The sequence below is a fragment of the Ornithodoros turicata genome, chromosome 3, assembly GCF_037126465.1.
Source record: "Ornithodoros turicata isolate Travis chromosome 3, ASM3712646v1, whole genome shotgun sequence".
In the NCBI taxonomy this organism is placed as follows: Eukaryota; Metazoa; Arthropoda; class Arachnida; order Ixodida; family Argasidae; genus Ornithodoros; species Ornithodoros turicata.
The window spans coordinates 19,184,964-19,212,011 of record NC_088203.1 but is presented as its reverse complement, the minus strand read 5'-3'; the positions used below and the strand labels follow the sequence as shown (position 1 = coordinate 19,212,011).

The following is a 27,048-nucleotide window of genomic DNA, read 5'->3' as shown; positions in this document are numbered from 1 at the left end:
CATTTCGGATATATGATAAGTGACACAAAAAACCGTTCGCCCTCCTCTCTCTTCGAATCAGAAGCGATGACCCTATCGCTCGTGCCCATGGCTGGAGCATAGCCTGCTATGCCCTAAATTCAGTTTTTAGAGTGCAGAAATGGGATGGTTCAAGTACGATCCCCTCCTCTGGGAGCTTCCAATTCCTGCGTTTCATTGGCCCCATTGCTTTAGGCGTTGGACAGGCCATGTTTTTGTGTCTACTGCCTTTGTACACTACTCAGTAAAACTTTCATCGCATATACCGGTGGCATAGCGAGGTAGAGTTCACCACCATGAGCCCGCACCGTTGGTAGTGCAATTAGAACGGGAGAAGAACCTCTCTTGGAAAAGATCCTCTCCCACTCAAACAACACTTATGATCTTTCCCTTTTTTTTCTTTGAAGGGGGGGGGGGGGTTGGGGGGTACGTTACCGTCCCATCCATACATATAAAATTATGGGACAAAACGAAATTTACGAATTCGCACTTTTTGCATATCGCGTTGTATAAGAAGCTCCCCCAGTGAATAATTACGAAATAATGCTATGGCAAAGCGAGATGTTATAACGTAAGGTCGTCAATATGTTGCATTTTTAGCACTATCTTTATCCAGATTTAAAACACGTTACTTTGAAGCGGTGTGGCAGTTCCCAAACTTTGTGGCCGCGATGGATGGCAAAGAAGCAAAAATTTTGAAACCGAGGAAAACTGGCGCCGTTTATTACAACTGTTCGTCCCCGTTGATGCTTGTAAGGACACAATGTATGCACACAGTGGCCTCCCGCGAGCGCACTGCAAGACGTGATGGTGAACACACCTGTAAGCTTGTGTAATTACAGCCCTAAGATATTATAGCATTACACGGTTAATGTATGATGCAAGACAACTATGAATATGCGCGACCTCCGCAGTGGCCGGCTCGTGGATTAAATTTTGAGCCCCTTTGGCTTACCTGGCGTGCGACATACTGCTCACATATTTTCTCGTTTTTAAACGAAACTACCAGCATCCTGAGCCGATACCTTTTGGTTTGAAATGCGAGCATGCAGCCAACTCGTTATTAATAATTAACGCGTTCTTAACTGATACAACGACTACGCCGTGAATATGGGGTTCCAAAACGTGCTTTGGTGTACATACATACCGTTACTTCGGCATCCAGGTGTCTCCCCCCTTTTTCATTTCAAAAACGATCTCTTCTCACATGGCATGTTTCCATGGTAGATTTCGGTATTGCTTATCGGCAAGTTTCCACAAAATCGAGTGTTACTCTACCAGGTGTATTAGATAAAAACAAAAGAGCGTGTCACATTGGCAACAGAAGGTGGCTTTTTTTTTCGTCCTCCCGGAAGGCTCTGCGCGTCCTGCAGTCGTCAGATTCTGTGTCCCGCGAACAAACTGTCCGCGTGGTTCTTTCTGACGGACGGAGCTGCCGAGGGCAGTGATGTTGCACAAGGCTCTTTCAGATCTCGCCAAAAATAAGATAAGAACGTGCGCGCTTCCTAGATTCTGCTGTACGATAAGCCCCGCCCGCGACCGAATGGTTGGATGATTGGGTGATTACGCCGATACCTCCTTCTCCTCCTTCAGTCGCTGCTCAGTCAGAAAAGGCGCTCGTGTGAATACACGCTAACGGTCGCAATACTTGGACACCGACATCAATCACAGCGCAGTATGCGAATGTCATTCCCAATCAATGTAGCAATCAAGCATACTACAGCTTTTCCGCCGTAATTAATCATTTTGTCGTATCATTTAGTCATTTCGTTGCCAAATTTAATCCTAATGCCGTAGTTCTTAATCCTTGTGACGCAGAATTTAGTGCCGATGCTGTCATTTTTAATCCTTAATTGCTTCACGTAATTGAATTTTTGCGCCACAGTTTTCATCCTTGTTTTCACTAAATTTAATTTTTGTGACAATTTGTGATACAACGAAGAAGTGGCACATATATGACCCACACAAAGAGTTTATCTCTGTGCTATCAATTGCTAACATGAAATTTGAAGCTTTTTATGTCTCATGTATATATGTCCCAATATTTTGTCACTAAGGTACATTGTCGCTCTTGAAGCTTTCTGTGTATACTGATACGAACGCTAACGTTATGCGCGTATACACCATGAAACCTGTGAACCGTTGTGCTTCCTCCTCGTTTTCGACCAATGGAAAGGCGGGCTTTTGTTTCCCCTTTGTTTTCTGTAGAACGTCAGACGTGTCGATATGTCATAGATATGCCATCAGCAAGTAGCACATATAGGGTCCACAAGCTTTCAATGCTACTTTGCTTTTCCTTCCCATTCCACAGGTGGCGTTCTGAGGCGACACAAGGATGAAGATGAGGAAACAACAAAAGGAACGAAAGGGCCCAGCAACGGTGGGCGCAAAACCGCACCTGGTAATGAACACGAAAGTTTTATAAGATTCATGTAGATTCTTCCATACCCCATGGGACCGGCGCCCGTACATTGCTAGCGTAACTACTTCATGAAGACTAATTAGTAGACTGGAACGCGGTCAAAGTCGAGGAACGAGGTTGTCAGAATAGAGACCAAACGACCAGATGTGCCAAGTTCCAGTGGCAAGCTTTCGTGCAGAATCTGCACTTCAGCAGGGTTGCATATGGCCTCAACGCATTCTCAAAGTATGAACCGTGGAATGAAGTATAAATGAGCGTTGAGTTTTGTGCAACCGGACACGACCCTGCATTTTGGGAAGAAAAAGACTTAACCCCTTAAAAACTTGAGCCCTTTTTTATGGCTTCGTACGGCTTACTGGGTTCGTTCAGGCGGATGACACCGAAGAAAGTTCATGTAACGTTCTGGCGTTATAATTTGGTGCGGGGCAAGATTGAATAAATCAGCATAATTTATGTATGGCAAATTGTAAACCTGAGCTTGGGCAACACACACAAGAAGGATGACACGTACCGCTCACGTCAATGTTAACCTGAGCACCGTTCCAGCCTGAGAAGCGGGAAGAGCACCACCCTGGCGGCGCCTAGCACCTTCATGGAGAGGATCACCCCTCTGACTGTAAATAGATGAGCAAAATACCCTCCGACGTTATTGCTACTAAGCACCACTAGGGTGCGAGCTGTACGACACTACGTTTGAGGTGTAGTACGTATCGTCCTCCTTCAGAGTGTTTCTCAAGCTTTGGCTTATGATTCTTCATGGATCTCTTCCTTCAGCTGCTTGCGTTTATGCTGTTTTATCTATAGTTTGTGTAATCTTTATGCATATATTATGAAATGTCGTTTGGTTTATTATACGACCGAAACCTCACGGACATTTCCAACAGAAAAACGGCTGTTATTCGAACCAAAGGAAATTTAGGCCGTCACGACTCATAATATTACTGCGCCGCAGACAGGATGGCGGGACACAGTGTTCATGCTCACTCCTCCGCGACATAATGTAACCCATCACACTCACTCTGCTCCCATGTCGGCTGTTAAGACTTTTAAATTCAAAGCACCCTTTAGGGTGTAATCACGCGGTACCATAACTAACACCTTTTAGGGTGTAAATGAACACCCACAAGAAAAAAATACACCTTCCAGAAAGGGTGTTTTTAGCCCATGCATGACACTGTGCTGCGCTGTAGTATTTCTCCCTGTGCGCTATCGCGCCTGCTTATGTCCATCGACGTACGCAGTTGACGGACTAGATTTATTTTGCATCTTAGTTTGAACACTGCTATCGAAGCCCTGCTTGCATTGCTGGACGATCAGTGCGCTGATAGATACCGTGCGTCTGACTGTTACCAAAAGGAAACGCCCTCCGCCCTTTGTTTCCTGGTAAGGTATAAAAAGCCCGGCCTGTGTAGCGACCATATACGCAGTCGTGTATTCCGCAGCGCGGCTGCAACATCGATGCTATATTGCAGTTTTTTCCCAGAAAGCTGCTTGTAAATAAACAGTTAGTCTGCATTGGTCTCGTCCTAGTTGGTGCGTATGCTGAACGGAAACACGACATACGCCATCATATATAGTCTCACCAACCTACGTGTAGCGAGGGTTAACTTATCGCCTTTGACTATGAAGCGACACATTCATAACCACGGACTGATCCAGCATTTCTCTGAAGTAGACAGATGTCGCAGGAGATTTGGTACGCATTCATATCAACATTTCTGCAGTATACAGGAGACGAGGATCCGAAGAGAGCAGGCGTTCTGTCCTGCTTCTGCTGTTCGAACCTTTTGTCTTCGTCTTCTGTGCTCCAGAGAGGTAGACTTTTCTGAACGGTCTATTGAAGCAGTTTTACAGGAAGTGATGGTGGTGTAAGAACATGTGGACCCCCCACCAAAAAAGAAAAAAGAAAATTGCTCTTGTTCGTAACCCCCAAAATAAAGTGTTGTTGTGCAAAGTACTGCAACCAAAAAAAGAGCACTTTACTGATTGAAAGTTCAGTTTCTTATTGTTTTCAATCTTATTTTTGCAGGGTCGTCCAGCGATACGACGACGGAAGCACCTACACCGCCCACGCCTGAGCCCAACTTTCTCATGTGCACCCTTGGTCGTTATCAGTTATCGGGTTCGTTTTTCCAGTTACCTGATGGTCTCTGCAGCATAGTCGTGTTAAGGGGATATCTGGACACATCAGCTTGCGGAAAAAAGTTCTGCTCAAACGCGGTGGTCCGCCCGTACGACTGGCTGATGAATTTGACAGAGAGTGGTTCCTACAGCAGAACCCGGTTCGGACTTGATTTCTATAAGAGGTAAGCTGTGGCTTCCTTGGTGACATGATTTGAAAGTTTGCAAAGTGCCTTAAGTGCCACTCCGGACTAAGAAAACAGCGTTTATTTTATTTAGTCCAGGAAAAGAAGGTGCCTGAAGGATTCTATACGCGAAATTTCAATTCTCTTTACGAACGTTGCCCATTTCTGTCAATTTTTGAATATCTGCTGAGCCTCGGCATGTTTCGATGCGCCCACATGAGCCCACAAATTGCAATGACGTCATGTTCTGGAGGGGCCACTCGTCTCCTAGCAACGACACCGACGTCCAGGTGGGCCACTTGGTGGAGAGGTCACGTGACGCTGGTCGAAAGAGGGCAAAATGGGACACATGTGTTCTCGCTTTTCGTGTTTTCTCGGACGTCGGAGTAGTCTGAGGATGTCACGTGGGCCTCCGCAAACGGAGTGCAAAAAAAGTGAGCACACCGAAGACGCGAAGGGCAACAACGTTGCCAGATGAGAGCCGGGCGCTCCGTCGGAGCCTAACATGACGTCACAGCTCTCAAGAATTAAAATTAATTTTTTACTTTATTATTAATTTACTTTCGCGTCACGTAGAGCCAAAATATTTTTCAGGAATGCAAAGTGAGACAAGAAAATTTCACTAACATAACTTTGGTGGGATTCTGAAGACACGAGATTTAGTCCGTAGTGGCGCTTTAACTAATCCTTTAAAAAAAACTTCACTTGGTGGCACTATGATACACAATAAAGTGAATCAACATCAAAAAGTCAAACAGTGCATTGTGCTCAGTCCCACTTCAGTTCCGCCAAAAAAAGTGATATATTCATTCGGCTGCATTCTGGTTCTTAAAAGTACCGTTCAGCTACCGAGACCGTTCAGAGACAGTGTGTGTGATTGTGCTCCATTTGTGACCTTGTCATAAAAAAAATAATAATCCTACATTTCGAATCACGAAGAGCAGACGTCGAGCCAACTAGGATAAACGGAAGGCAGATAGGCAAAAGATGAAGTAAGCAAACGTATTTGTGTCTTATGTCTAAAACACTTGCGCCATTAAAAGCATATCTCACTGACTCTTTCATGTTACGCGATGAAATAATCGAAGTATTGACTAACCTTTCCTGACACAACGCTTCGGTGGATCATGCCGAAACGGGGAGTGAAAACTGGCCGCGTACCTTGGTTGGATGAGCTGAGTATGAGGATTGGGATGAGGCTTGCCAAACAGTAAGAGTAGAGATGAGGTGGCACAACGCCACGTGACCCGGACATGTGAAGTTTCCCGAAAACATTATATAGGGGACATTCTGGAAAACCTGTAACACACGCGGAGCTCTGGGACAACGGATATCTTGCAGTGCAAATTGAGTTGAATCATACAATCGAAATTCGCATGCCGTCGACTTACTACGGACACATTGCGTTGACCGACGCGCAGTTACGGGCAAGCCATGTATTGCCAGATGCCTACTTTGCGCCAAAATTGGCTGTGGAGCCGAAATTTGGGCAATGGCGAATTGGCTATTTTCTCCTGAGCACCTATACATCGGAGTAGATTTTATCGCCTAATAGATATTGCCGAAGTGCGTTCACTCCTGTTTACCTGGCTGTCAGCCCGTTCTCGGTCCGTACGATGTCCTACGAACTGTGTTTATTGGCACACGTTAAGCAGCCCTTCATTCAATATGGTTTCTTCACTCCACTGACTAGAGAATTGGCTACATACCAGGAAAGAATGACAAACCGAGAGACAGGTGTTTCTCGGTGTTTTCGTTCTTTCAATCATCATGCACCAGTTAGTCTGCGCCCCCTCCATTTTGTCGATACCAGGAAAATTGGATACTTGTGACTGGCGCAAAATTGGCGCAAAGTCACAGGATTGGGAAAGTACCGCCATCCTGTGATGTTCGCCGCCGCGACCTTGGAACAACAATGGCGGCCGTAGCATACCAACCACAGGGGTGGCACTCAATGTTCTGCTCCGTAGACAAAAGCGTGCTGGGCAAACGCAATGCATCCTGGACAGGTCCTGGTCGCAGGTCACAGCAAACGTCAATGCGCACGTGACCTTAAAGATGGCGGCGCCCGTGATCGGCGGCCAAACCGTTTGTAAACAATGCGGTTGTCGTTATTCGATAATCTCGAAGTAAAATGCGCAGTTTTCCACATAAGGCCTCGTGCTGTTGACGACTTCCAAATATGTGATGACGACCGCGCGTTAAGACTCACTGAGCCGATGCGATTACTAAGGAGAAATGGGCCACCATGTCGGGGGAAAAAGCACCGCATAGTCCACGCTGGCAAAATATGTTCATCTCTTGGCGTTATGACGACGGAAATACATGTATGTCGGTAAGCGGCAAAACGACACGTAAACAAAGTCACATGACCTCAAAATGACGTTTTCTATGACGTGCGACCAGGACAAGATGGCAGTTTTGCCAAAGGTACCCACTTGAGGGTAGTTCAACAATGGCGGGTTTGTGTCATCGCTGTGATACCAACACATACAGCGGCCGATAGTATTGGTCCAAGGTCGAGGCGGGAACTGGAAAGCATGGCGCTACCATGGCCCCAATCCAGTGACTTTAGACAAAATAAACCTGAAGCGCCCCTCTCCCCTCGTAGCAACTGCAGTAGCAACGAACTTCGAAAGAAAAAAATATATAGATAGATAGATATTCAATAAGGATCAGAAGTGGAGGCAGTGCTTCTACAGGGGAACTTTATTAAATACTAAGAGGGGGTATTCGACAGTTCGACAGCAGCGCTGTCTTCAACAGGAATGGGATATTATGGTGACGCAAGACATTTCCAAAGAATGAGAGGGGAATATGTAAAATGGGAGAGGGCAGCACAAGTGCTTTGTCAAACAAAGGTAAGAGGGTACAATGAATCACAGGCAGTCATGTTCTTCGCCGGAGGGCAATGATTTCCTGAGGTGACCAACCGGCGAGTCTGAAAGAGATACAAAAGTATGTGTGTATTCTGAGAGAATTAGGAATTTAGGTTGCGAACTGTTGAGAGGACGCCGGGGTCCTCGTTAATCTGGGTTTTAAATTTGTAGATTAGGAACGATTCTCTTTGTTCTCTAAGGCATTAGGATGGAAAACCCGATTGGAGAACGAAAATGGCTATGTCGTTAATTGAGTGGCCGGGTTTACTAAAATGTCGAGACACTGGCAGATTAGGTTTCTTTGATACGTCGGACCTGTGGTTGTTGAATCGGATTCTGAAGGATGTAGCTGTTTGACCGATATATTGGGCCTTGCACTCATTACATTGAAGGAGATAAAGGACGTTAGAAGAGTTACAGTTAAATAGACCATTAAGCCGAAAAGCCCCTTTTATTCCTTGTCCTGTAGAAGCACCGTCTCCACTTCTGATCTTTATTGAATACCTTTATTTTTCGTGGTCAACCGCATTCGTTTATTTCAACTACGACTAGAATACCATGTGCGTTTTTTTATAACACCGTCCTTTCCTCCTTTTCTTTTTTCAGTAGTATATAGGAGCAGCACTGAACCGAACATTTTGGGCACGAGTGGCGATTATGCTGGATGTCGCTTTAATGATCACCGTGCTATCCGGACTACCCGTCCGACGCCCCCTTTGGGAAGGCGCCCGGGACGGCTGCTCCTCTCGACCCTCCCTCACTCGGCTATGGCTACCTTTTCATGACGTGTTGACGACTTTTCAGAACTTCGACCTTGCAACCCTGTTACGGCCTATTATCATGATAGTGATGATAATGATTATTGACTTTTCTATTATAAATCCGTTCGCTAATTTTTTTTCCCCAGCAATGAACACTACGCGGTTGTACGATTTTTCGAAACGAAGGGGTGTTCTCCAATGTATTGCTCCATAGATGAAAGCGTGCTGGGCGAACGCAATGCATTCTGGACAGGTCATGGTCACACGTCACAGCGAACAGCCACGGACACGTGACCTTAAAGACTGCCGCACCCGTGACAGGCGGCCAAACTATTTGCAAACAACGCGCTTGCTATTTCTGTGTGCCGTTTCGGACGTCTTGCGACCCTGGTGATTTCGCCATAACACGCAGTTTTGTACCTGAGGCTCCGTACTCTGGATCACTTCCGATTGAGATGTGCTTCCGACCCAGCGTTAAGACGCAAGGGGCAGATGGAATCTACTTAAAGGGAGACTCCGCACGAAAAACGTGTTGAGGTAACAGTGCGACATCAATCCGTACCGTATGATATTTCAGTGAACACAATTTCACATCCCCAAGTGGCCCAGATGATTAGAAAATGAATATTTTCCTTCGAGTGATTAGGCGCTCCTCCACGGAAAAGCAGTCCAGCAACACTGTGCTGCACCTCACCGGTATTCCTCGTGTACGGCTTTCTGTAGGTTTTGCTGTTACCGCTGGAGAATATCTTAGAGCGAAATCGAGGAAGCAGACGACTGGTCATCTACGCGACACGAAGAAGTTACAAAGCGCGTGCCCGAAAAACAGCCGGTGGCCCACACGAGACTACCGGTGACGTCACGCGTGGTACAGGAGGTAGTAGAGGGAACCTTCAGAAGTTTCGGTTTCGTTTTGAGCTTCCCAGCTCTTTTGGCAACTAACGAGTGCCCAATTGCCAAACCACCTGTATTTCTCATTTCGGAAGAACGTATCGAGATTATTTACATAGTCATTATAATAGTTTCGGATTGTCCCGGAGTCTCCCTTTAAACGAAGAGGAATGGGATAACATGTCACGAAAGAAGTGGCGTATAGTTTACGCTGGCAAAATACGTTCATCTTTTGGCCCTATGCGTACGGGAATGCGTCCGCAAGCGCTAAAATGCCATGTAAACAAAGTCACATCACCTCAAGATGACGTTGCCTATGACGTATGACGACGTCAAGATGGCGGTTTTCCAAAAAGCACCCGCTTGAGTGTAGTTACAAAAATGGCGGGTTTATGTCATCCCTTTGTTTCGAAAGGACACGCGAAACTTCCCAGTTTCGGATTACGCGGGAGTCTGTGACATCACGGGGATCTCTCGAGTCTGTTTCCTAGCAACAACGTGCGCCGCTCCCACTCCTCCTCCTCAGGATGGAAGGCTGCCAGCAGATGTGATAAGAAAACGGAAATCTGGTTTCGAGGAACAACGTTGCCAGACGCGTGGCAGAGTGCACCGCTACGACACTATTGCAACGCTACACTCTTAAAAATAAATTTCACCACATAGCTTAGACCATCATCTCGAATGATATCGTTACCTGCGTGTCACAAAAAAGGCGTACGCCTCCCGTTTTCAACAAATCAGGGCAGGCAGCGATGTCATTCGAAATGATAGTTGGCTAGGAGTGTGCAATGCGGTGAAGTTCATTTCTAAGAGTGCATGACATCTAGCGGCACCCCTGGCTTCGCGCCAGTTGACAGCAGACATCGGCCGCCATCAATCCTTCCAAGAGTTGATCCAACTTTGTTTTCCGGATGGCACGACACACCTCTTGTTAAGACGCTGCATGAATTAATCGGATGTGACTCCACGTGGCTTTTACAGCTCAGTGGCGTAACCACTTGCGACAAGTTGACCCTCCTAGATGCCGTCGCTACGAGGATCTGGAAGATCTCGAGCGCAAGCTTCTTCATCGCGCACACCATACCAACCACTCAGGTCCACACTTTCAGTGTCTCTGTATCCTCTCTAGATTCTCACCCTCCCATTATGTCAAAATTGCTTGCCCCAGTGCCAAATCCAGCCCACCTACCCTCTGCCCTGAAAGCGCTTTTAAAGTTTTGGACACCGGAGGATTTCGTTTCTCACTCTGAGGAGACCCATTATTTCATTTCACCACACGGACAGCAATGGGTTAGAATATCGCCCCTGGAGGTGGGACTCCCCACTCATCGTCATTCAAAGAAGGTTTTTGTTGTTATTATTGTTGTTGATATTGCTTCCGCGTCACAAGACAAAAAAAAAAAAAAAAAACGTTCGGGAAGACACCTGGATTTCAACGGGACAAATAATTCCATAGTAGTAAGTGATATACTAGTAATAAAAATTGTAATAAAAACTGCTCAACTCAAACTAAAACTGCTAACTAAACTAATAAACTAATACAAATTACATTTCTGGACTACTTCACTGGGCGCAGTGCTGGGGGTACGTTCCTATCCTAACAATGTCAAGTTCTTTTACAGGGGCGATGCAAACGACGAAGGTGTGATCAGCACTAGTGCTACGCAGCTCAGCACACCAGATGGCCGTGCGACTTTCACGACCTTCTTCAACAGCGGTTTGAAGGACTTCGGAATCCTCGGCTGCGTCCTCTCTCGCAATACTACGGATCAATACATCGACGACGTCAGTAATGTGCTCACTGTAAGCATTGGCCGTGCGCTCCAAGCATGCTTCATTTCGGGCTACTATATTTTATGAATCCTTCTGGCGACCTCTGTCGAAATGACGTGTCGGGCGAATCTTCAGGGGTAGAAAAGCTAGCAGTCTCCCTGGTGATACAAAGAGGAATAATACGGTATCAATCGTTGAACTTCTAAGGAAATGCGTAGATAATTTTAAATTATGGGTAATGGTTTGTAGGTATGAGTCAAATGTAGGAGTGACGCTGCAATGAGCTAGCTCGCTTGCAAGATGTAATATGACGTAGCATTCCAATGCCCGCAGCTGCCTCGTGATAACCTCACCTTGCAAACAGACCCAGTGCTATGCATTACTACGCACTCCTACGCGCCAGCGGGTGCTCAGTCGACCGCTTTACGTTATCTGCATACGGAAAAAGGGAAGGAGGCACGTTGATACCCCCCCACACCACAAACTTTTCTGCGACCACGGTTCCCGTGGCGCCGTCTAGCGTCCGAGCTGATTTATCTGTGCAGACCACAGGAATTCCCCAGGAGCTAGCCCAATAATGCAATTGCATTAAAGGAGCTAGGAAAGCACTTTAATCACTAGCATTTTTTTTAAACCAAGTGGTTAATAAGCATATTAAAATGCACCATGTGAAGTAATACTATCAACAGGTGCATTAATATCCCAGAATTCGATTTTGAAAATCGCGGCCGTGCGCAACGGTGGCAATACCCGGAACGAGCCGTCGAGCCGCTTGCGTCATTTTGACGTGAGAAAGGTGGAGCCCCTGATTGGTTTCGAAGAACGTCGTCTGCTATTTTTCACTCGGAACCCCGCTGCAACGGTGGAAGACGTTTCTTTTGCTTTTTCTTTGGTTTATCAGATACAGTAAACGAAGACTGGTCTACAGACACTGTTCAAGGTTAGACCGTGAGATTGTAGAGGCCTCCTCATTGAACTCCCCGAGCGAAGTCAACCAAAAATCGGTCAACCTCTCCCCGCTTGACCTTGCTTTCCCTAAAGCGACCTTCCGGAGTAGGTGGATTATGAAAATAAACTTCAGGTGCCAGTTGAGCGCTGTTCTGTCCGTGTCTGTCTTTTGTATGCTGTTCGTTATCGTGGTGACTGTTTCTTGTTGTGTTGTTGGTGACAGTACGTATAAACACAGTGCGGCACTAAGCGCTGATTCACTTCACGCCCCGAAATGATCGCTGCATGGCTATGACCACTAATTCCGTCCGCTATGTCATTATATCATTATACGCTACATCACTAATTCGCTATGATCACTAGTGCCCGTCACTTTGACTAGCAACTTTGTTAGCCATTCAGTTAATTCGTTATTCAGCTGGAGGAGTGTTCTTGCCCATACGTTGCCAGATACAATCCAGTGAAATCTATCGCAATATGCCGTCGCCGGCACATCGTGGCATCAGGAGTTGAACATTCATTGCCTGAGTTACACACCAACATAGCCAAGCAGTGTCATAAGACCACCACAACCTCCCCTTGTTATTTTACCAACCACCACCACCACCACCACCACCACCACAACTTATGGTCAACTTACCAACCATCGAGCTAAACGAGAATTGGCCGATGCAGACTACAAATGTGGACGACGCAGACACGCAAGTTTGAGTTCAGCCGTGCTCGGCGCCATTTGTTTTGTCACCATATAGTGCATCAGTTTTATCCACCATATAGTGACCGACAACGCCGGTTAAGTTTGCGTCCGACGACATATCAGCGTGCACTGAAACAACACGTGACTAGCGTAAATTTTAGCTATGAAATGCACATGTTGCGCGCGGAAAGCTGCCAACGGCAAACTGTGACTTATACCCCTGTCACACGGCAAACCGAATGGCATTCCCAGCGAATGACAGTCGCACTGAACGTCATTCGTTTGTCTTACATCGAGCTACACGAAGAAACAGAATGTCATTCTCAAATGATGTCCTTGTCGATAATTAAGACACCAGGGCCGACCATCTGAAGCATTATGCAGGTACATTAGTTATGTTTTTATTTCTTTTGCTGGAAACTAGCGAAACATTCGATTATTTCACAAAATCGTTGCCTTTTCAAAGATACTTAATTGGCTAAGTACCACGAGCAAAGACAACTAAGAAGCCTATCTGCACCGCACTTGGCAACGTGGCGACTGGGAACGAGGGTAGTTCTCGAAAAACAGTGTTTAGCCTTCCTTCCTTCGTGCCAAAAGTTATCAAATTCGTGATAAAATATTGGAGTACAACTATGGTACAACTTTTCATTTGTCTTTCATTTCTTCGAACGGTTGATCGTTGTTGTTTTTGATGCCTCTCTACTGCGAGGGTACGCTGTCAGCGCGAGAGAGAAAAGCGAATGAGTTCCCCGAACTCATTCGCTGGGCGAATATCATTCGCATGTATTGCCATTTGATTTCACCGTGTGACACGAAACGAATGTCATTCAGTGCGAATATCATTCGCTGGGAATGACATTCAATCTGCCGTGTGACAGGGGTATAACCCACCCATAATATTGCAAGCACACAACTGACCAACCAACATGCCGCCCTGCTAAGCCAAATGGCTTCTAAATGTGTCTTTCATTCGCTAAGGCGACTTGAACACATATAGAAAATTCCTGAATTTGAGTGGTTAAATAGTGATGTTATGTTCTTAATCGCGGCATAACATCTTACGAAGCAGCATTTCCCCTTTTCCTTGATTCCAGAACATGAATTTCGGGAACGGGGGTTTCACGACCATGAATATCGAGGTCCTCCCTTATTCATCCCTTGACAAAGAGAAAGCAGGGTGAAAGAAAACGGAAAGAAAGAAAAGAAAACCAGTCAGCACTGACCCGGATAGAAGCGCGGTCGCCGCTTTCGCACCACTTTTATTACGTCACCAATGACGTTTTTTTCTTTCTCCTCCTCGTTTGACCCGGAGGAGCGAGTCGAGTGGGAACACGCGCGGCGATGTTCAAGTGTCTTTTTTTCTACGAAAAACATCGCGCACAGAGAAAATTTTCGTGTTAATCATCAAGTTAAGTTGCCTACTTCCACAACGCGTTCGGAACGGAAAATTTTTGAGATGGCTTTCAGAGCTCCTTTAAATGTCTTCAGGACCATGGTTCCTTGTGATTTTAGTTCTGATCATCACTACTTTCATTCAATCTCTTTTGTTTCGCGCACCGTATAGTCATGGTCATAAAACTGCCACCTTTCTGTTTTCATAAACAGACTGTTTTAACAGCCGGTTTAGGTCATGTGTCCGAACACCTGCATCGCGTACATAGTTTTACATCTGAAAGTTAGCAGTGTGTTAACAATTAGCAGTTTAGTGGTGAGTCAGTCGACCTAGAAGTCAAACAGAAATATCGTGGCGTAACCTAACGTGACACATTACATGATTCATGACGAGACACAGTGTGTAATGATGTCCTTGGGCATTACCAGTCAAGACTGCACAAATTCACGCAATGCGTGAAAAGTTTGGTATTCAAATGGAAGCTGCGGAATAGTGTGTTTTCGGATGTGCGGAAGACCGGCATGACCACAAAGTCAGATTTATTACGGGGTAAAAGCGGTAAACGGACGATCACAAAGCGAACTATTCCTCTCGCTCATCTTCGCAAGAGGCCCGACAATGCGAGGCGCTCTCTCATTGGTCTTCGCAAACGATTTGTCCAATCATCGCAGGAGATATTTTGGGGAGACCAATCCCAGACCGTCTTCGCATTGTAGGCCGCCTTGGGTAGGAGTGGGAAAGCGCACATTGCGGCTTCTTTCGCTGTATAATCACGAAGGACGCAACGGATCAGTTCCCGTTTCTTTTATGTAGGTGTTAAGGTAATTGGAATCTCTCATTCTGCGAGGAGAAATTTCGCACTTTCCCCTTTCCTACACCGTTTCCTTTAGACGCGCCTGTGAATGAAACTGGTAGTTCCAGCGCCTTTGTTCATTCTTGTTCGTTTTTCGTGCTTATCAGGGCCGATAACCCATTTCACCTCTGCGAGAGCGATTCAACCACGATTATTCCGCATTGGCAATGGCGCCCCGCCACACGAAACGTGGTGTGCAGTGCAATATGCCAAGCACGTTAAACAAAGCTAAACTCTGCATTCTTAAAAGCGTTATCACCCCAATACTGGGACGGTATTGTCGAAATAAACTTTTGGTTGACGGTTCAGTGCGTGTGTTTCCTTATCGCTTTTAACAATGCGCCAAATATGTTTTCCACTAATTTCACTGCTGGTGTTGCAGGCCCTCCGCGCCGTACAAATAGACGCATCAAGCGGAAAGGAAGCTGGCTACATATTCTTGGGAGTTGCACCTCTCTACGAAGGCGACTATAGCAACGACAGCGTGCTGACATCAAAATTTCACAGCATGATACGGCAAGTATTTTTCTCCCATGCGTTTCTATGCGAAAGTGCGATGGGAACACCAGCGCTGCGCCACCTGTCGCGAGTCGTCGGACACTGCCTTTCTCCCTCTCACAAATTGATTCCATGTGGTCGCGCGCCTCCATTTGCTTCCATCAAGAATTTCATTCCCTACGCAGGGCTTTACAACTGACAAAAACTGAGTTTTTGTCAGTCGACCCGTGTCAATCGTCGTCTTTCCTACTCCGTGATCTCCTGTCGACAGAATCGTACCTTATTTGTCATTTTGTCTTATTTAGCTCAATGTGACACTGAAGGATCAGGAAATTCATTTCTAGTTTTGCGAAGTATGATATCAGAGTGGGCGCGTTCTGCTGCCCGTCTGGCAACATTGGTCTTTAGTACAGCAGCTGGCAGTCTTCCAACGTGGGAAGGACACCCGAGTCCGAGAAGGGTAGGGACGCAGTTCCCAGGAGACAGACTCTAGAGTGATCGCGCTAGCGTTATCTACTGATGGAGCATCCAAAACAATGATTATGGACTTCATATTCTTTGTGGGCGGCCTTTATACCGGGTGTGTCACCAGGGGTGTCACAAAATTCCGAAAAATAGGTTTCACATACCTACTTGGGATACACTCACTTTTGCAGTCTAAAAACAGAACTCATAGCACCAGAGGTCGGCATTTTGGCTCAAGATCACTCACGATCACTATTATCTTATAAGGCGTATCGTCCTCATACTCACTTTGAACTCAGATGAAGGTCGGTATCGCGCCCTGTATCTCGCATCCGCGATCACGATATATTGTCAGATCATCGACAACAACGATGCCAGGCGGGTCTCACACGAGTTACTATGAATGTTCGCACGTTCACGGCCACGAAATCAAGAACCAATAACACACGCAATATTGATTACGTCCTATATTAGTGCACTCACGAGATAATGTTACTGAGTATCACACACAGACATGTACAGCTGAGTTACTTGAGAACAAAGCTTGTTTCTAGGGACCTCGATCGAGACTGAATGTCATGCAGGGGCGCCGTTTGACTGAGCATATCTCTTCATAATGCGTATGTTTGATGGAGGATGAATCATACACGGTTACGGTTTTGAATTTTAATAAATGGGATTGGGAACACAATACATTTTCCCCATTGTTTTGTTAATTTTTTAAAGTCTTAATACATGACGCCAATTTTAGCTGCGAGAGCGACGAGCAAATTAAAATTTTTAGCATAATGCAAAACTTTCTAGCTCGTACTCGAAAGGAGAAAAGCAGTGTTGAACAATTAGAGGCGTCTTTGCCGCCTGCTTAGCTTCAGTGGCTTTTGGTTCTCGGTAATCAGTGAAAAGCACCAATAAAAGTAGGCAGCGGTCGATGGAAATGATTTATACACCGTTGATTACCGGACTGAGTGCATCAAATCAAACAATTTTAATTCCATTGGTTTCATGTTGAACTACAACGAACACAACAAATTAAATAATCCCCAATAAAATAAGTAACCAAGCATTGTATCTCGCGTATGACAGCACACAAGTTAAAATTACTCCTCTTTGATAACGAAGCGCGCCAGATCTTCAACTTGTCGTCACCCTACAACGGGTGCTACCATAGCGTCACATCGAACAGACATTCGCCACGATCCCTTGCGCGAGCCTACACACCCGGTTTGGAGCGCGAAATTTAAATATAACGACAACGATCGCTACATTGCCGTGCTACGGTGATCAGACCGTGTCAGGTAGCTATGCCCTCCCTTTAGCCTACATAGGTTCCTAGTTACGCTTGTAGCAAAACAAACAAACGAACAAACGTGAAAGTTGAAGATTGGGGCGACTGGATCACAGCGTTCGAAGTGTACATAGAACGTTCCTGCTACAATTCACGTCTACTGTCTTCCTATTTAAAATATGGCCATCAAAGGCCACTGTTGGGTGTTGGGCGAAGTACTCACGCAGCGACTAATCAATAAAACTGAATGCACGGGTGTCATGAGCGATATCGGCATATCAACGCACATACGCACCAGTGCCAGCACAAAAAAAACCCTACTCAAAAACTTGCATAACAGTGAGTATGTGGCAGGCGCGGTTGCAACATAGACGCACAGGTACACATTTACAGCATTTACTCTTGACTCTGACCGGCAAAAATAGAAATGGAAATGTTCATATGCAAAACGCCCCGAAAGCAAATTCGTCTGTGTAGTAGCACTTTGAGCATCAACGTCAGACCGATGTAGAACAAAACTGCTACCTCGGGTCAACATGAGTGCGGACTCACACGATAATGGTTGTGAAGGGAACTCATTTCGTTCGAAGCCCTACAGTTCCCGTTAGTACCGCTGTGGGACGTCCCAGCATGAGTGCACTAAGCAAGTACACGATACCTCGCTGCAGCGTGACCGCGGTCACAATAATGGCGTTGCCATGTCGACGTGACAGCAGATTATTGCATAGGTGCTGCCATGCTGAATGAAACGAGTGGGCCTCACACATTCGATACAATCAACGATCGTGATTGTGCGTATCGTGAGTTATCGCGCTCATTTAGTTTTATTTTTTTTTTTTTTTTTGCGGAGGTCTGCATAGCACATTCTGCACGAACCATTGCAACGAATGATAGGGTTATCGCTTCTGATTCGAAAGATAGTGGGGCGTACGCCTTTTTTGTGTCAACCTGAATATATGATAATTCGTCTGGATGATTGATTGATCTTCATGATTAATCTGGATATTGATATATTGCGTCAACCTGGATATATGATAATTGACCACAAAAATGCGTACGCCGTCCTGTCTCCTCGGATCAGAAGCGATAACGTTATCACTCGTAGAAATGGTTGGCGCAGAGCGTGCTATGCCATGCCGTTCTGGTTTCAGAGTGCGCCACAGATTGAGGCCATCTGCATTCGCATTACGCATTAATTAAGCTAATTTGCATAATTAAACTGGACAAATTGTCAAGCAAAGTCAGCGTTTTTCTTCCCGAATCCGCCTCCCCTCTTTAAACTTCACCGCAGAGGACGCTCCTGGCTAATCGTTATTCCGAACGACATCGTTATTTGATCTGATTTGTTGAAAACGAGAGACGTACGTCTTTTTGTCACGCTTACGCAGTTATAGTAATTGTTACAAGAAAGCATATGCAAGGTACATATAAATGGTAGCGAAGGCGAGAAAAAATACCAAATCTGTGTTAGCAACACTGCGCCCTTCATGATACACATGCGAGCGTGGTTGTTGAGGGGCAAACTACGAACGTAAACAAAAATAATTTGATCGGAGGCGCGAATAATGTGTGTATTAATCCAATATGCATATTTTTAATATAGCAATTCGCCCGGTCTGCCAGTAATACGTAAGATTATAGACAGAGCCGAGTACGCTTCCGGTTCCTGTCCCTCAGCATGTTGTTAGCTACGAGCTACGAGCTTGCCGTACGTTGACTGCGCGCTTTGTGATTGTTGATAGCCGTTTTCTTCTTCATCGTCGTCTTTTCAATTTCAAACCACCAAGTCAAACAGGGGACACTTCTCGGAGAACTAAGGTAAGGCAGGCACACACGAACAATGGTAAAACACAACAGAACGCCGGTAAACCTGTTCCTGCAGGCTCTACCGGGAGACGCACCATGTCGAGGCGCTACATAAGCGGTGCCTCCTGAAGGAGAAAGGAAACTGTGACGCCGATGACACTATGGGCGGTATAAGTTTCCACCGTTTTCCTCGGGACCCCTTGAGGTGAGTTCCTATATATTATAAGTGTCTACGGCCGAGAACGGAGCTGAGTCACTTGGTTGAGGACGTGCAGTGTTTGCTGAAGTAAAATGCGTACCTCGCCCCCCGAGTTTTATTGAGAGCGGTGAAGTGAACATAGTGCAAGTTACATAAGATTAATAGCGTTTCAATGGTATCACCTGTTTTCCAGCTTTCAGTCTGTATGGACACTCCCTGGATAGGTCATCCTTCCACAGTGAGGTGGTAAACATGTAAATATTTAAGCATGTGGCTGCTGGGCTGCTTTCAACGAGGAGTTTTGCAACGGTTTGCATGTACGGGACACAAAGGGCTGTGCTGCATGTGCTTACATGTACCCAATGCTAGCATGTTGATGGCTTGCTTTGCATGCTGATTTTTTCTTTTTTTTTTTAACTCTGAATGTAGGGCATACAGGGTCAGGCTGCTGTAGCTAGTGCATGTTTTCGTGGCACAGCTTTGCATAATTCTTCAACAATAAAACTGCTTCGCAGGTACAAGGCGTGGCTGGAGTTTTGCAACCTGGAGGCGGATACGAGTCTAATTTCCATTCGCTCTAAGGTCCTGTGCTCCCAGCACTTCGCACCAGTTGCTTATTTGCGCACAGGAAGGCTTCGGTGGGATGCAGTTCCTACATTGAAGCGCACACTGCATGGCGTTGGTAAGTATAATACAAGTCGGTATGCTCAAGTTATCACATGAAAATGTTGTAACTCTAGAGGCAATTATTGTGAGTGCTACTGGTGGTTTACAGGAGGAAGTAGTGCCTACGCCAATCAGAGCAGACTTGAAAGCAGTGGGCCTTCAACGGAGGAACGTGTGCAAGCTGTGGTAGCCTGCGATGACGACAGCACAGGAGCAATACACCTTCACCAGATGAGTCATCCTTGCCATGCTGAAGGTATACTTGAGTAACGTAGTTGTTGGGTTGGCTAACTGTACGACATCATCTGCTTCATCAGAGTGTGGTACTGAAGAAAGTCAGCAACAGCGTGATCTGTCTCATCAGGACCATAGCTACGCACAACACGCACCAGCCTTGTCAACACAGAGCACTGTTGTCTCCCCACTAGCTGCAGTTGTCACTCCTCTGCCAGGAACGTCGTCTGGTGTACTGCGTGCAGTCTCGTCACCTCAGCACTTAGGAGGTATGTGACGAATACTCTACCGCCATGAAGTCCGCAGACTTGTGAATGCTTTTTGATCACCATTTGCAGGTGGAAGTGGCTGGCATCCCCCCAAAGATTGCCCATCGTCCAGTAGTCTAGCAGCTCCAGCACAGCCAACAAAAGGCAAGCTGGATAACCTCCGCAAGAAAGTGCACCAGTTGCAAGCCCTGTGTTCAGCACCTGTGTTCATAGATACCTAGCATACATTTTCTATTTTGAATCTTCAGCAGTTTGCTATTCTTTGATACGTATTAGGTGTATCCGTGTGGAAGCCCCAGCCGTCATCCCATAATAAAGTTGTTGTTTGCTTCCCCTTGTATATAGATTCCTAGCATGGATTTTCTATTTTGGATCATCAGCAGTTTGCCCTCTCTTTGATATGCATTTAGTGTATACCTGTCTACATAGATCCCTAGTACGTAATTTTATATTTTGGATCATGTGCTGAGTTCGATAGTTGTGTGCACAACTGCCAGTATGTACGTGCAGTTATGTGCAGGGCTAAGCACTTTGTGCAGCTTAAAAAACCTACACCACGTAGCAAAATGTGCACAAAATAGCAGAAGCAGAAAACATTGTCAATGCTTTGACATGCCTTTAATACAAAAATGCTGTTGTAATCAAAGTAGTAGTCATGAACAGTGTGTATGCTCTGAACAAGGTTGTCATTGCTGGAAGCTGATAGTATTTTGGCTGTTTTGCAAGATAAAGTATCACAGACTTCTAAACTGAGCTAATGGACTTGTGCTTTCGAATTCCTCCATAGCATTCATTACGAATGCCAAAAACTGTTGGGAGACATAGCACCACACAGCATGCAAGTATCATATAATGTGACCCAAAAGTGCAAATATGTTCACTTCCGCCTTCTTGGTACGAGAGATATGTGGAAAGCTCCAGGTGTGCATGGGGACAGCAATAGTCCTGGGCCCTATCTATGTTTGCTGGAATTTGTACATTATCTTTTTGTGCTTATTCACTACATAGGCTGTCACACTGGTTATTGCACATTATTCTGTCGTGGGTGTTTATACTGGAGTTGGACGGACTACATAATACTGTTTATACTGTATTTATACTGTTTACAATGCCATGGCGAATTTACCTGTGATAAAAGAAAGCAAGCCCCCACCTGGTCTCCTGTGTCCTTTGTTGCACGCATGTCGCTAGTGTTAATTCATCTCTGTTCACAAATTGCTCATGAGCTTTTGCTCTTGGATTTGCTATCAACAGCGATTGTGACATTCTGCGGCTCGGCATCGCGGTGGAAAGAACGCGCTGCGCGAGCGCCTGGCACGCCCCGTGCTATACGTAACGGTGACGTACCACGTGACGTCCAGGTGACGTCATTATGACGAAATTTGTAGTGTGCCCCGCAACGGATGGATGGCGCTGACGGTCTTTATCATGGCCGCCCTTGAAGACGTGGTGGCCAATGCAAGCTGCGCTACCATTTATATGTACCTTGGCATATGTCCCGTGCTTTCCACGAATTAGGTATGATAACTATCAGTCTGGGCAATAGTTGGCCCTCAGCGTCTTATGCGGTGAAGTGCTGTTTTTAGAGTGTATGGCCATAATAATCCGTAATAATGGCCGTAATATTCCAATAACAGTACATAGTTAACATACAGTAACACAGTATTTCAGCCAAAATCACGGGGTTCTTCACGAGATTTCGACAACAATTTGACAGCCGGGAATCGGTAGGTAGGTGAAGCGCGCTCGCTGGATATTTACGTTCGAGGAACTCTTAACCTTCGTCCAAATACCCTCCGTCCTGTGCGAGAAGACAACAAACCGAGCTACAATCACACTTTTCGTCCTTATTATCATGTCCATCTTCAGTCACAAGCCATTGGTAACAGCGGGTTGCGCGACACGGTCCTCGAACGGAATAAAGCTGTATCGCTCTTTCCACTTCGCCACGATAAAAGAGTTTCAGCTGACCGTTTTGACGTTCCGCTCCGATTACAGTGATCCGCTGAGCGAGAGAGGAGCGGGGTAAGAAAATTGGTTTTAGCCAGATGGGGTCAAAGTCGCCATCTTGCCATGTGTTTCGGCCCATTCCCCGCGTAAAACAACGGGGATCGCCATATTGTGGGACGGTTGTTGCCAACATCGCAAAATCTGCCACCTAGATTTGTACCGAAGTAGAAATTATCTGCAAACAATGTGCACCGAGCATGTTACATGCTATTTCTCAAAATAGCCACTTCAATCCGTATCCAATCGAGCGTGAGTTATGGCTACCGTCGCTCCTCACTGAGTGTGTGGATGTGTTCACGGTATTTCCAATCACTGCGGACGTACGATCCTGTGCGTTCTGTCCAGTTGTGTCTGTGGACTGTGATGTTCGTTAAATATTGTGATGCTCGCCAGCCAGCTGAGGCTGCTTTGGATGATGTAGAAGAAGGTGCCCAGCGTAACTCTACGGCGACATTGTGCGAAGACGTGACTACATTTGTGCATTCATACCCGTCGTCCTGCGTATGTTGGCTAAAACACTGCTTCGTTAGTGCGTAGATTATGTTTTGTGATTGCCAATGAACGGCAGTGCTTGTAGTAGGCAGCTTCGTTTTCGCTTTCGCAAGTGAAGAATGTTTTCTGTGACAAGTGCTTCGTGAAACAATTTTCTCCTGCAACGACCCTGAAAGCTATGTTGCGAAGGTTTGCCAGTGGAAATTGTTTCAAACGCTATTCGTAAGTACAAATATTTTTGCGACTGAGTTGTGGAATAATAACACATAGTGTATGATAGACTGGATTTATTCGCAAATATATATTTGGTAATCGGTTATATTTGATAAGGGAAGTTGCATAATCACTTCGAATCCCTCGCAAGTACTCCATGAATCAATTTCAACCTCCATGTAACTTTTCTCTTAAAAGTCTGGTTTGGAAGTGGAACCGCTTTCATGCACCTCTTTTTGTAACCGTCGAGACGTGTTGTAACCGTCTCGTTCACCTCATCCCCTTCCACACTCAAAGAAAGGGGCTTAAGGACGGTGTGTGTTCAGCTGCATCGTAAAAGATCTTTCCCACCGTCCAGTCTGCTGACATTCATATCCACACGTAGCATATACCTTTCAGTTCTCCACATATGCAAGCATATTGACGTAACACGAAAAGGGATTGGTTGGTGATTCATATGAGTTAATAGAAAGTCTGATTGACTAGATATTACATGAAAAACGGTTAAAACTTGGCCTGGTTGGTGACCCCGGGAAGAAATTTGCAGAATGCCATATTCGTATAGTTCACCCTACATCACTCAAGTGTGATAAGGTATATGTCGGGCAATCATCAAGGTGCATAAACAGAGCGAGTGTTTGGGCTGGTTGATACAGCACTGGGGTTTTTTTTTTATTGAAAGGTGCATGAACACTCGTTTAAAGGAACATTCAACTAATACCTCTAGTAGATATGGTGCGTTGGGGAATCACTTATAGACGTATGGGGCGTCAGGCAGAATTCCAAAAAACAAAAATTTTGTTCATGTGTATAAAACAAGGTAGTCTTCTCTTTCGAGAGGCGCATGAGATCAAAAAGCAGGTAGTAACTGTTTCAGTAACCCCTGTATTTATCTTTCCCAAAACATGTCAGCCTTCATGTCGACCAGTTAATGATGATGGTTGTGTGTGCGAGAGATGGTGGTGTAAACAGGAAGTCCAACACGAGAGAGAATAAAGGGGGAGAGGAGGGTTCCTATGTATTTAAGGCCTCGTTTCACAAAATAAAAATTCCTTGGTTGGCAGTTCAATGTGGTGTCCTTGTCTTTTTTGTGTTCCGTTCTCGTCTTTTCCTGCACTGAGGGTTCTATAGTTTTTAGCTATATTAGACGTAAGATGTGAAACAGTGATTATGTTCACAAAGCATATGCACAAATGAAGTTTACTTTGCTGTAGATCACTGTTTAAATATTTCTTAACAAAATTTGTTTGCTTCGCTTTCACATGAGTGGAGGTGTGCATACAATTAAAAAATCTGTGCACTTGAAGCTGTCAACAAAAGCTTGAAGCTGTCTGTCCCGGGTTCACCTGTGAAATTTTATAGTGCCATACAGGATCCTCTTCGATCAAAAACGCTTCCGGAGCAGCTGCTGAGCCGCATCGGTCTCAGCAGCAGCAAAGGACGACGAGGGCAGCGGCAGGTGCTCACCACTGGCGGCAGCCATCTTGACACCCGGGAGTGCGGACCATCTCGCGTCTCGCTCCCCTCAGACAGCGCGGCAGCTGAGGGGAGGCCCCGCTTCGCTCACCCGGTAACGGCCAAATGTCGAGCGCATGCGCAGTTGCGTGCTCGATCACAGGCTTCCAAATTCAGGAAAAAGAATGTTGCCTTTGCTAGCAATTTTTCGTGCTTAATTATGCAAATACGTGTCACGAATGCAAACCGCCTTAATCAATGGCAAACGTTTCAACGAGTGTGTTACAAGTGGTTTTATGATTTTTCGAAGCTAAACCTGTTGTCGGAATTTAATGACATCTTCTCGTGGAATACCCTGTAGCAGGCGGGGGCTAAAGCAGCCCTTTTACTATTTTTCTACTAATTTTGTTGCTTTACTTTGCATAGTTTTTGTAGGGTCTGCGGTTATCCAAGGAGGACTTCATATTCCTGTAAAAAAAGTGAGGTTCGCTTTGTAATTTTCGGGTTCTATTAAAAAAAAGTCCCTCAATTAAAAATTGCCCAAAGCCTCTACAAGTGGCGGTAAAGTCTCCAGATGGCAAAATTGCCTTCTTGCAAAAATGCAAAATTGCGATGAATGTGGTAATTTTTGCCGGCGAGTACCACTCGAGTTAGAATTATTTATCAGTGTAGGTGAAACACCCAGCGCGCCTTTCAGAGAAGTTGACGTATAAATAGTATTTGAAGTGGCTCTTTAACATGCCGTTGCCATGCGTAATATGTCGTACCTCGGAAACGACTGCTATGTACGCGTGGCTCCAGTGACCCAGAATGAATTTAATATTCTCCTTCGTAGACCGGTCCATGTGTATGTGCATACGTGCGACACTCATTTGCAGAAACGTCACACCGGATATCGTGCTGTTCAGGACAACGGCGTACTATCCTTCATTTGGCTTTACGGACTGCAAAGTGACAGCAGCCTCCCTGTGGGACAAGGCCCCGTTGTCCACCCAGCCTACTTTCGTAAGTAGCTTACCTGAGCAACGGCGATGCCCTACTTGAAATCCGGATGGAAAACTGGGACACGTAACGGAAAGGGATAGCATGGACGCAGGTCAGCTGGTGGACGAGACCCATAAAGAACGCAGCCTGAGCGTGGGCAGCAAACAAATAAGGACGACACGGTTGGCTGTGTCACCCTTACACTCTTAAAAATAAACTTCTCCGCAGAGCACGCTCCTAGCAAACCATAATCTCGAATGATACCGTTATCTGCACCGATTTGTTGAATACGGGAGCCGTACGCCTTTTTGTGGCAATTACAAACAGTGTAAGTGCCACAAAAAGGGCGTACGCCTCCCACTTTCAACAAATCAGGACAGATAACGATATCGTTCGAGGTTATGGTTTGCTAGGAGGGTGCTATGTGGTGAAGTACATTTTTAAGAGTGTACTTATCTGTTGCCGAAGGCAAGATAAGCCAAGCCCAAGCCCAAACCGTAAAATTGCTTAACTTGGGTAACGGCACACGTTAACCAGTAGATGCTTTTCGTGTTACGTATTTTACGGTCTTCGGCCTTAATAATGCATATATGTGAATCATGCATATAGTCGCAATCTCGGATATCAGAGAATGTTCGTCAAGGACACTAGAAATGATGAGGGAAACGGAGCCAAGCAAATGGCGGATATGTAGGGGCAAAGTATGCTCGCCAAGAAAACCGTGAATATTTGGATGTGGTAAGACACGCTTCGGCGGCTGGCGCGCTGTACGCCGCCAGATTCTCATCCAACTAGTCCATAGACGCCTTTCGGGAAACCTCAATTGTGTGGCCCGCTAATGGCCTGTTGCACTAAACTTTCATCCGGCGACCGCAGCACCAACTGCACCCCTCTAGTGCAGAGCGCCCTTACTAGACGGTCGTGTCCGGCATGTTCCCTGCTGTTCCGGAAACGTTATCTCTCTTCTGGAAATCCTCGCGCCACGATTTCTCAGAGCCGCAGCGTAGGTGATACATGCCTGTGTGCGGAAAAACCTTCGGCTACACGACCACAAATTGCGCTGCAGGATAGGGTTCGGAGAGCCTCCAAACGAGGTGAAACAGGCCCATGTCGCGTATGGGGTTTGGGATGATCTCATCACCTTTGTTGGGCCTTCTTTGGATGCGTTCACTCCCTCTTACTCGGCCTCCACCCTTTCTTTCTTTTTTTCAGGTGGACTCCTTAACGTTTCAAAATAAGGTGTCCCTCCCCAAGACCACGAAACGCATGCTTTCATTTTCCATCAGCAAACGCATCAACAGTGTCATCTCAGGAAGCTCAGATGTCGGCTCCAAGTGTACCAGCGCGGGAGATATTCAGCCCTACGAAATAGTACGTGCACACTACTCACCCCTTCTAAAGAAATGTAAATCTGAACGCTGCACGTCGCAGAAATCGAATAGCTTCTGAAACTACGACAAACAAACATGAGATATACAGGGTGTGTGCAGAAAAACATGACCCGCATCTTTACATGTAACTCGTTGTC

The 27,048-nt window shown here is 45.8% G+C and overlaps 2 protein-coding genes across 7 annotated transcripts in view; both read left to right on the top strand.

Annotated features, from left to right (window-relative positions):
• The window catches only part of LOC135388258 (uncharacterized), a 52,912-nt gene that overhangs the window by 1,871 nt on the left and 23,993 nt on the right, over positions 1 to 27,048 (top strand). Inside the window, exons 2-7 of the mRNA XM_064617685.1 lie at positions 2,330 to 2,419; positions 4,470 to 4,746; positions 10,900 to 11,080; positions 15,327 to 15,460; positions 25,415 to 25,541; positions 26,733 to 26,891. Coding sequence (XP_064473755.1) covers positions 2,330 to 2,419; positions 4,470 to 4,746; positions 10,900 to 11,080; positions 15,327 to 15,460; positions 25,415 to 25,541; positions 26,733 to 26,891 — 968 coding nt within the window. The remainder of the gene's footprint in view (positions 1 to 2,329; positions 2,420 to 4,469; positions 4,747 to 10,899; positions 11,081 to 15,326; positions 15,461 to 25,414; positions 25,542 to 26,732; positions 26,892 to 27,048) is intronic.
• On the top strand, positions 15,468 to 20,613 carry LOC135388259 (uncharacterized). 6 transcript variants are annotated; one of them, XM_064617691.1, is made up of 7 exons: positions 15,468 to 19,010; positions 19,075 to 19,203; positions 19,391 to 19,440; positions 19,713 to 19,879; positions 19,973 to 20,119; positions 20,181 to 20,366; positions 20,436 to 20,613. In XM_064617691.1, exons 3-7 carry the CDS (start codon positions 19,403 to 19,405, stop codon positions 20,585 to 20,587), a joined length of 690 nt encoding a protein of 229 aa, XP_064473761.1. In that variant the 5' UTR covers positions 15,468 to 19,010; positions 19,075 to 19,203; positions 19,391 to 19,402; the 3' UTR covers positions 20,588 to 20,613. The 6 variants fall into 6 exon arrangements, with proteins under 6 accessions (XP_064473761.1, XP_064473760.1, XP_064473758.1 ...); XM_064617690.1 differs by having other exon boundaries at positions 19,391 to 19,443; XM_064617688.1 differs by lacking the exon at positions 19,391 to 19,440.

What these genes read in the sequence shown, in the direction of transcription:
- LOC135388259 (XM_064617686.1), top strand. Translation starts at nt 19,370, where the DNA reads ATGGTATCACCTGTTTTCCAGCTTTCAGTCTGTATGGACACTCCCTGG. An exon ending in GCGCACACTGCATGGCGTTG is followed by an intron (nt 19,880 to 19,972) that starts GTAAGTATAATA and finishes GGTGGTTTACAG; the next exon opens with GAGGAAGTAGTGCCTACGCC. An exon ending in TCATCCTTGCCATGCTGAAG is followed by an intron (nt 20,120 to 20,180) that starts GTATACTTGAGT and finishes CTGCTTCATCAG; the next exon opens with AGTGTGGTACTGAAGAAAGT.